This window comes from Hippopotamus amphibius, chromosome 15, assembly GCF_030028045.1.
Source record: "Hippopotamus amphibius kiboko isolate mHipAmp2 chromosome 15, mHipAmp2.hap2, whole genome shotgun sequence".
In the NCBI taxonomy this organism is placed as follows: domain Eukaryota; kingdom Metazoa; phylum Chordata; class Mammalia; order Artiodactyla; family Hippopotamidae; genus Hippopotamus; species Hippopotamus amphibius.
In genome coordinates this window covers 55,683,653-55,693,900 of record NC_080200.1, presented here as the reverse complement: position 1 = coordinate 55,693,900, position 10,248 = coordinate 55,683,653, and the positions used below count along the sequence as shown (strand labels likewise).

The 10,248-nt window shown below is 40.3% G+C and overlaps 1 protein-coding gene across 2 annotated transcripts; it reads left to right on the top strand.

Annotated features, from left to right (window-relative positions):
* Window positions 1-849: 849 nt before the first annotated feature.
* Window positions 850-1,914, top strand: LOC130837425 (E3 ubiquitin-protein ligase RNF167-like). Of its 2 annotated transcripts, XM_057710355.1 has the most exons (2): window positions 850-1,023; window positions 1,141-1,914. In XM_057710355.1, exons 1-2 carry the CDS (start codon window positions 850-852, stop codon window positions 1,912-1,914), a joined length of 948 nt encoding a protein of 315 aa, XP_057566338.1. The 2 variants fall into 2 exon arrangements, with proteins under 2 accessions (XP_057566338.1, XP_057566337.1); XM_057710354.1 differs by having other exon boundaries at window positions 850-1,914.
* The last annotated feature ends 8,334 nt before the right edge of the window (window positions 1,915-10,248 follow it).

The following is a 10,248-nucleotide window of genomic DNA, read 5'->3' as shown; positions in this document are numbered from 1 at the left end:
CATACTGTGTTTGACATAGAAAGAGCAATGTATTCGTTTAAAAGACTGTATCGGGTCACTGGGATAAAATGAGTAAAATGTTAAATGCTTTTAATACAGATGATCCTTGGTTATCCGTACCATAAAGGCAGCATCTGTGAATTATCTCAGATTTTAGATATTTGTTTAGGAGATAGGACAACAAAGGACTCGCACTTGTAACACTGGTACATATTCTTAGAATCAACTGCCATAAAACCTACATCGAAATTAATAATCTGCTAGAAATTTCTCCGTTTGGTTTGTCTTTACCCAAGATGGAGCGAGCCCGCCTAAACCAGAATTAGGAGGTCTCTGGAGACAGACTCAGGAAGATTTCAGCTGACGGGACGTAAGTGTGGTAAGCACTCTCGCGAGACCTGAAGGCACTGGGCCGTGGCGGCGGCAGCAGCCAGAGGAAGGAAGAGAGGACCGGAAGTGCTTCATCTTGAGCGTCCAGTACAGGAAGCACCTGATTTTCTTTACCGGAAGCCCTTCGCCTGGGAATAGGAAAACGGCCCATCTGGCTGGAAGTCCCAACTTCTTGAGCTGCCCTACCCTTCCAGAACTTTTTCTGTCTCCTGTGCTTGCCTCTGTCCTCTTTCCCTGTTTTATCTGTATACCAGCAAAGGATACCATGATGTCTTTTCTCCTAGCTCCACTAAACCAGTTGGAGCCGGGGTTCCTTCCCTCTACCCCCATGTAGCTGGGAAGTACACCTGGGAGTGCTTGGAGCTCTGGGATCCTGAAGGAAGGGGGAGAGGGCTCAGAACTTCGCTTCTGCCTCTGCCACCAGGACACGGCCTCCTCAGCCTCTCCCCCACTGCTGCCATGCACCCTACGGCCCTCCATCTTCCGGTGGTTGTGGCCACTGTGCTGTGGGGCGCAGCTCCTGTCAGGGGGCTCATTCGAGCAACTTCCGCCCACAATGGCAGCATGGACTTTGCAGACCTCCCAGCTCTCTTTGGGGCTGCCTTGAGCTGGGAGGGACTTAAGGGGTTCCTTGTGGAGTCTCACCCAGCCAACGCCTGCAGCCCCATTGTGCCACCGCCCCCAGCCCAGGTCAACGGGTCAGTTTTCATTGCACTGCTTCGAAGATTTGACTGCAACTTTGATCTCAAGGTCCTAAATGCTCAGAAAGCTGGGTACGGTGCAGCTGTGGTACATAATGTGAATTCCAATGAACTTCTGAGCATGGTGTGGGATGATGAGGAAATCCAGAAGCAGATCTGGATCCCATCTGTGTTTACCAGTGAGAGGAGCTCAAAGTACCTGCGTGCCCTCTTCGTCTACCAGAAGGGGGCTCAGGTGCTTCTGGTCCCAGATGATGGATTCCTCTTGGCCTATTGCCTCATCCTTTTCTCTGGGGTTTTGGGCCTGCTAATTTTGGGCCTGGGAGCGGTGGTGGTAGCTCAGTGTATCCAGCTCCAGAAACAGCACGGGCGGAAACGACTGACCAAAGAGCAACTGAAACAAATTGCTACACATGACTATCAGAAGGGAGACCAGTATGATGTGTGTGCCATCTGCCTGGACGAATATAAGGATGGGGACAAGCTGAGGGTACTTCCCTGTGCTCATGCCTACCACTGCCGCTGTGTGGACCCGTGGCTCACTAAGACCCAGAAGACCTGCCCTATCTGCAAGCAGCCTGTTCATAGGGATCCTGGGGTGGAGGAAGAGCAGGAGGAAAGAACTCAGGGGCAAGTGGGCCATGAGGAAGGGGGCCCAAGTGGCCACCCTGCCACAGAACGGATGCCACTTCTGGGCTCCAGCACTGCACTTCCCACCTCCTTTGGCTCCCTAGCCCCAGCCCCCTTTGTGTTTCTTGGGTCTTCAACAGATCCCTCACCCTCTCCACCCTCCTCTTCCTCTTCGGCTGTCATCCTGATCTAATACTCCTTTTTCTTCCCACCTTTGGGGACCTAATGGCACAGCCCCTCTTCCTCCCTCAAGTCTTCTTTGTTGAGGGGTAGGAGATATTTCTACCCCAGTTTTCTCCTTTACCCAACCCGATCCTTTTGAGGGGGTCGGACGTGCAAAGGGACTGGGTCTTTACTTATTGGGTTAATAAAATTGTTTTTGTGGACTTAAAAGAAAAAAAATCAGATGCATGTGAAAGCCATAGGTGAAAGCTGTCAAAAACAATTTAAAAGAGCATATTTTTTATTATTTGTGTCAAGGATGAAAAAATAATTAGAAATATTATTTTAAGTAACTCAAGAGTATCTTAAATTTACTTTGGGATATTCACATTTCACATTTGGCCTCATAATGCAATTTCTCATATTTAAACGTTTAAATGCCTCTCCTTTAACTATTTTAGATGGGGTGTATGTGAAGTAATCTACACTTATCTAAATGTTTAATTGTCATCTGTTAATGCCTGAAGAGTGCAAAGCCGTTGCAACGTCTACATGGTCATGAGAAAAAATAACTTGGTTGTAGGTCTCTGGTCCTCTGCTTTTCCTATAAAGTGGCTGTGTAAAATGATTTAGTTGCTTTATAGCATGCGGTCATTAATATTCTAATCATACTAATTGGGGCTGAATTTTAAGAGAATGCTTTTTTGCTTTGTCTTTTCATCTCTTGGAATTAAAAACCTATTTAAGTAAAGGAAACATGCAACATCAAATACTTTTCACTTGAGAGTGGTAATTGTTCAGCCATACCAAGTATCTTCTGTGACTGGAGGTGCCCATGTAATTGTATAAGATGGGAGTTAGCTAATAGGGGATCATTAAACATGCCCTTCCTTTTTAGAAATTAAGGTCACTTTCACCCTTTAATGATTGTTAAACTAGCTAACGCTAAGCTAGTTTTCATTTGTGTGGTGAATTTCAACTCACCTCGAACTTCCAAACACTACATTGATAATGCAAATGCCTAAATACTCTCAGTATAACTCTGTTATTTGGATTAGAATGTTCTGTTTCATGAGAGCCTTGAAATAAACTCTTAAACCACACTGAAAGCCTTCTATATTGGAATGCAGAGTCAATTGTCTTAAGAAGATTTACTATTTTTAAAAAAATATTTATTTTATTGGTTGCATTGGGTTTTTGTTGCTGCACACGGGGTTTCTCTGGTTGTGGTGAGTGGGGGCCACTCTTCTACCCTTCACTGTGGTGCGCAGGCTCCTCATTGTGATTTTGTTGCAGAGCACAGGCTTCAGTAGTTGTGGCACATGGGCTCAATAGTTGTGGCACATGGGCTTAGTTGCTCCATGGCATGTGGGATCGTCCCAAACCAGGGTTCAAACCTGTGTAACCTGCATTGGCAGGCGGATTCTTAAGTACTGTTCCACCTAGGAAGTCCAAAGATTTACTATTGAAATTAATACATAGTTTTGTTTCCATAAAGATGCATTTAAAATTGTAATTTTAGAGCTAAGATCCTATTAAATCAATTGTTGATACTACTGCAATTGATTATCTATTCTATTCACTAATGTTATGCTCCAGTTTTTTTTTTTTTTTTTTGATTTGATATTTCTCACAATATGCCTTCTTTGGCAGGAGATTGCATGGAAATATATGCATTGATAAGCCTTACCCAACATTGAGGGCTGTGGTATGTTGAGGTCCCTAAAGAACAGACGCTGAGGTGAAGCTTTGTGTGCATCAGTTAAATGGGTTTAGGAAGCAGAACTGGGGAGAGGCAAAAGTTGAAGTATGGTTGCAGTTGCACCCGAAGCCTCAGCAGATCCCCCAGAGAGCCCTGGAGCTGGGATGGCCCTGCAGAATTGTCCCAAATTGAAGCAAAAGAGCTGAGTCCACATGCCCCTGAAGTGACCAGTCATGTCTTACAGGCTGTCACAGGGGAAGAGGATTAACCTTGGGCTGGGTAGATCTGTTCATACAGGGACAATTCCTGGAGAGAGACTCAGCAGTGAGAAACTTCACCAGCTTGCTTTGTGCAGGGTTCCTTTCTGTTTTAATATGATTCTCTGAGTTAGTACCAAATATGAGCAATATACAGAAATTGCCTAATTAATATTTATATGAGCTTCCTCTAATGTGAGTTAATACCAAAGGAGTGGGCTTTGTTAAGCTGAGTCAGTTATGAGATGAAAATAGGAAATAAAGACTGCTAGAGGTTTGCAACAGAATTTTCCCCAGGTCCCAGGCTCAAAAGGGGTGATTGTTCAGAGTTTCATGTATTCATTACAAGTATCTATTGAGCTTCTATAATGTTCCATGCACTGCATGGACCAGTGACAGAGAAGAAATATCCCATCTCTAAATCTCTAGTCTTCAGAAAAAAACAGTCATTTTGTAGCATGGTGCTTGTGATAAGTAGCAAGAAATGATACACGATCTAGAAAGAATTACCCACGGGTATGTTGGAGTGGCTCATATATCATCGAGAGGGCTAGCTGTTAAATTTTTAGAAACTTTGTCACATTGTTACTAAATATTGGTGTTATTAAAAATCAAATTATGTAAATTTACCATTAAATAAATGATGTCAAAAACTTAGTTAATGTGTAATCACAACACATCACTTCCTAGTTATTTTACTATTATTTATGCTCTTTGGGTTCTGTATGTCTATTAGGACTATCTAGTGGAAAAATCACATAATGACGTGTTGCTGTGCCATCTTCCCAGCTCTGTGTTCAGTGACATTATGTTGGAGCTTGAAATTGGTCATGATGGGAATATTTACACCACAGAAATTGGCAAATGCTTTCTCCTTCACCTCACTCCATCGGGATTTAATTTATTGTTTTGTTGATAATCTAGACTTAAGAAAGTAATGGAAAATGTTAATAATATAGACTAAATTTAAATATGTCATGGCTAAAGTTATTATATTGTGAATAGCACAAAAATTGAGGAAATATTCTTTTAGTATTTGAAAACTATTATCTGATTGGGCAAGTAGGCCCTCATGTCATTGATGAATGAGTGAGGTTGTCATATACATCTTCATTTTCCCACTTTTGTTTTACTCGTTAGAATAATGGAAATATCAACTAAGATTTATGTCAGAACTATATTTTTGTCAATGATATGAATCACTTCTGAGTTGGGAAATAATCAAGCATTTATTCATAGAATCATTTTATGAAATCGTAGTGAATTGCAACCATAGTTTGGCTATGAAGACAAGATTTCAGCAAAAATAGGCTAAGTTTTCTGTGAGAATAACTTGACTATGTAATATTTACAATAAAGAGGATTTTAAATATTTTATTATTTTTGTTAATTGTGTACTGCATATCACTTTGCATCTGTAAAAATTATGCACACTTGGACAACCATGCATTTTCGCCTCACAAGAGCAGGTTGTTGAACCTTTTCCAGTGTGTCCCTGGGTAAAACAGAGCTAATACGGAAGTTTGTACAGTTACTGTATGAACACATGCAGCAGTGTGTAAAAATTGGAAAGGATGGAGTGAGGAGACAAAGAAAAAGAAAAGGAAGGCTGAGCTGAGAGTACCATGAAAATTCAGGTTCCTCTTCTTTCTGTTGGACTGTGTTCTGCTTTATAGTAGATCATAAAGAAGATAAAATTCCCAGGCTCTTTTTCATTCTGCCATCAGTATTGGTGATCACAAATGCACTAATTGTTGTTTGTACTAGATGAAGAAACTCAAATTCAGCACTTCTTATGGTCCATCCTATTTCTGCTACAATCACATTTTTTTGGTCAACCTATTAAGCACTGTTGAAATTACCCACTTTCCCTCATGAGATGCTTCTAGGCAGTGTGGTTCTATGTGGATTCTCTCTTAAGTGCTCACCAGGACAGAACTATTATTTGGGGAAACCTAAATCTCCTGCTCTCCAGTGGGAAGCACCATCCATGTATTATTTACAAAAGGCAAAGCTATGTTCCCTAGGTCCTCATTTCTGTATTGTACCTAAAGGGGCTCAACACCTTAGAGATTGTGATAGAATATTTTACTCAACATACCATGAGAGAGCATTTCTTTAGGTAAGATTCTTCTTTCAGTCCTCCTCAGATCACTTTTCCTAGGTCCCAGGTCTCAACTCTGTCCTCTTCACATTTATTTTGCTAGTTTCCTCATGTGGATATACTTTACTTAACCTTTGCAGAGTTCACATGATTGAATATTTGACAAATAAGATATATCTTTGAATTTAAATTCATATTTTTTTTCCAATCAAAACCACTTTACAAAATTTTTAGGACTTTTAAAAAGTGATTTGTAAAAATATTTTTTAAAGATGACACAGAATTATTATGGCTTAATTTTATTTCTTTAAAAGGTACTACCTTAAATATTTAATTGTACACTGGATATATAATGGTATCAAGATAGCTATGACCCTGCCTTCGTATGGGGAAGAGAATATTAAGCCCATCACATAAAATGTGAGAAATACTGTGATAGAAATATTCATCTCTAATAATTCTCAGAGTAGAGGCCTTTAGATAGGGGAAAACGATCTAGAAATCATGGAGGAAAAAATAAAAATTATGCTGAGGCCTCGAGGGTGGGTGGGGTTGACCAAGAAGTGAGGAGAGGTAAGAACTTTTAGGCAGAATGAAGCATAATGTCTGTAAACCTCAAGGGAAGAGAACACAGCATGTGCTAGGACCAAAAAAGACTTGCAGTATTATTAGGGCTTAGAGTGTGAAGCAGAGCATAAGGAGTGATGAGGCTGCCAGTATGAGTAGGGGCTGGAACTTGAAAGGCTCAATAAACTGGTTAGTGTGTAAAGTTCTCATCATGACTGAATTGCAGAGAATGGGCTACTAGGAAAGGGGAGGGGGCAAGACAAAGCCTGGGAGGCCAGTTAGAAGATATTGCGTTAACCCATGTGAGAGAGATGGTCACCTGACCTAGGTAGTAGCTGTGGATTGGGGGATGGGGGAAGGTATCTCAAGTAAACTCTCTTAGCTACAAGGAACAGGGAGAATGTGAAAAGGTCCAAATGAAGAAATCTTCACAGTCAGAAGACACAGGTAAAACTTGTGTCTCTCTGTTGGCCAGTTAAATTGTAAGAGCTAAATTGGACTCCATATTGGATCTGTTTCTTTGACTTTAACTTGTGCTTTCCATTGCTTTTGTTATTATAATCGTACACAATGGCCTGCTTCAGAGAACCCTGCCCACCTGTGAATGGCTGCAGGAAAAAAGAAATTAACACATCCACTTTCAAAGACTAGTCATTCCAGGAGATAATTTCGCAAGACTGATAGCCCTTTTTGCCTTACTTCCATGCCTTTCCTTCTCTGATTCTATAAAAGAAATTGGGATCCAGACCCTGATAAGATAGTATTTTGGAGACACTAGTCTGCCATCTTCTTCATCCGAATAAAGTCGTATTCCTTGCCTCAACACCTTGTCTCCGATTCATTGGCCTATTGTGCTGTGAGCAGAGCAAGCTTGGACTCAGTAACTATCATCTTTGTAAAGGTGATAATTTTTGATAATTTACTTTTGAGAGCTATTGTTTAGTTTTTCTTTTTAACAAAACTGATTAACCTTTCTAACAGTTAAAGACATAGAAGAAACAGAGAAGGAAATTTAAATAGCAGAGTATTTTCTGGTATTCTGTATGTTTCTCATTTAACTTGGGAGCAAAATCAAAACAAGATGCCAGACTGTGCTTAATGTACATGCTCTCTGAGCCTATGAATATAATGTGGTTGGACAAACCACATGCAGAGTCAGGGTCTCCTGTGATTTCTTTCAAAGGGGATGAAAAACCACAGACAAGGACCAAAAAGCTGGGAGTGCATTTCAGGTCTGGAGCTTCTGTCCTTTTGATTGAAAAGGGCATTAAAGGATTTGCAACAATAATTTCGGGAGAAGGCAAATAGTGGTAAATAATAATTGTTGCATGAAGACATGGCACAATTGGTTTATAAAAGCCCATTCAAAGTTTTAAAAATCATAGATATATTTCCATAATATTTATTTAGTACATAGATATGATGCTTAAAGGATTTCCATTAGTAAATTTGATCTTTATTTAGCATTTGACCATGATTAGTAATTCTTTGTGGCTGATTTGCTCTTGTTATCACTGTAGGCTATTGTTTTTATGAATTCCAAATTGCCTATTTTTTAAAGATAATTTTATTTACTTAAAGATGAAGAGGAACTTTGTCTGAGATTGCCTGAAGTGGCCTTAATAGTCAAAGAGATGGTTTCCTTTGTCTGGAGAAGGAAATGTGACCCTGGGATTACACCCTTGAGAGATGATACTTCAGTTCAAATTGGGATTCACAGAGTAATTGCAGCCTGTGGTAATGCATCTTCAACATCTTAAAATAGCTGTTAGATGGGTAGAGCTTTCCCCTAGAGGAATGGCCCTGTTCACTAGGAGATGTCTTTTGTCTCTTTCAAATCACTGGAGCAAGCTTTGAACAATGCACAAAGAAACATAATGTTTAATATTTTCTGGAGTGATTTGAAAATTCACTGAGAACAAATATATTCTCATTTGTTTTGGATTGTGCTGCAAATAAAAACTAAGTAAAAAAGTAAATAAAATAATATCTGGAAAGACTTCATGTTTGAAGTTTTTTTATGTGTGTGCTTCTAATAGTAGGTGTAAAATGTGGACTTCCTGGAGCTCTTCCTTAATGTGCAAGCAAGTAACTGAATAAACTCTTCATATATTGGGTCATTAAACCCATTTTCTCTGTGTTCTTTACAGAAAAACATGTAAAGAATAAAAATATGTCACTATTTTTTTCTATCCCTGGTAGGCAAACAGTGACTGACAGCAAATAGTGAGATATTTCTTTATTCTTAATTGCACAAGTTTAGCCAGTGGTTTTCTTAAATATTCAGGGAACTGAGTTATTTGACAATTTTTGTTGGTGAGAATTTGGATGAGAAATAATGAAAATCTGCTTTTAAAAAATCCCCTTAGAAGGTCCTTTATTCACATAGAGAGTTGTAAAACACAGAAAAACATGAAGATGGAGTGGAATGTGGCAGGTGGAAGACTGAGCACACCTAAAAGATAAGAGACTGTGAGGGGTGATGCTGGGGTGTTTACAGATTCTCTTCCCATGCCTAGAACTGATGGATGGCAAACTGCCCCCGAGGAAGCCTGTTGGGATGTAAGTACTGTCCACTAAAAAAACGTACAATGTGAGAGTTGAGAGTTGAGTTTATTTGGGGCAAAATGAGAATTGCAGCCTGGGAGACAGCATCCCAGATAGCTCTGATAAACTGTTCCAAAGAGGCAGGGGGAGGGAAATTAGTATATATGTAATCTTGGTGAGGGAGAAGTACATGCAATCAGACACATATTTTTGTAGAGGGTTTCTGCTAGTTACGAGGAGCAGACGTCACCATGTAGGGATTTAGTGCTTTTCTAGATATGAGGAGATGCAAGGGTTGGGCTCATAAAATCAGCTCCTGAAAACATCTAACTATCTGAAGACCTGTTCTGCCCATTTTCCAATGCACAGAGTGCCTCATTCCTGGTCTCCACCCTGAATTCCCTTCAGGGGATGTGGAAGGTCAGCAGCTGCAGCAATGCGATTTAATCCTTGTAGAGGTAGATGGCAAGTGACCATGGCAAGTGCCAATTTGTAGTTGACAGTACCTAGGATGAGATGAGAGAGCATGGCTGTCAGAATTGTTATGAAAATGCTAAACTCAGAAGAAAAGACAAAAACAAGTCAGAAAGCAAATGAAAAGACTGAGAATCCAGAGAGAATGGGTTTATATCAAATTGGAAGAGCAAGGAAGTAAATGACAGACAGGTAGCAAGGTTGGGTGATCAAGGAGACTGGGACAATAAGAGGAGGGACAAGATGTCTTCAGCCTGATCCAGTAAATTCAGAAAGGAAATCTGCAAATGCTGAAGGCAGCTAGGAAATTAATTTGAAAATCCTTGAATATAGTGGTAGATGTTTAAAGGAAACCCATTGGGTTCAATAGGGGACAGGCAGGTACTTGGCATTAAAAATAAAATATCAGAGGCTTCAGTACCCGGAGTCTATGAGAGTAGAAACTGAGGGAGTTGCAAGCCAGGCGATGTCAATAGACAACACAGCTCTAGAAGCTGGGGAGTTGGGCAGATTCATTCAAACTCTATGCAAAGAGCACTAGTTGCCTGGCGGTTACACTGCATAGGTTACAAGGAGATATCAAGGTTGAGTCCTTTTCTTTAGGAATCTGAAAATATGATAAGGATTCTACCAGCAGTCTCTACCCTTTCTAAACCAATTAAATGGAGATCTCTTGCAGAGCTACTGCTATATATGGCTTCACAATTTTGCCTT

Coding starts and splice junctions, on each gene's coding strand:
- LOC130837425 (XM_057710354.1), top strand. CDS start 850: ATGCACCCTACGGCCCTCCATCTTCCGGTGGTTGTGGCCACTGTGCTG.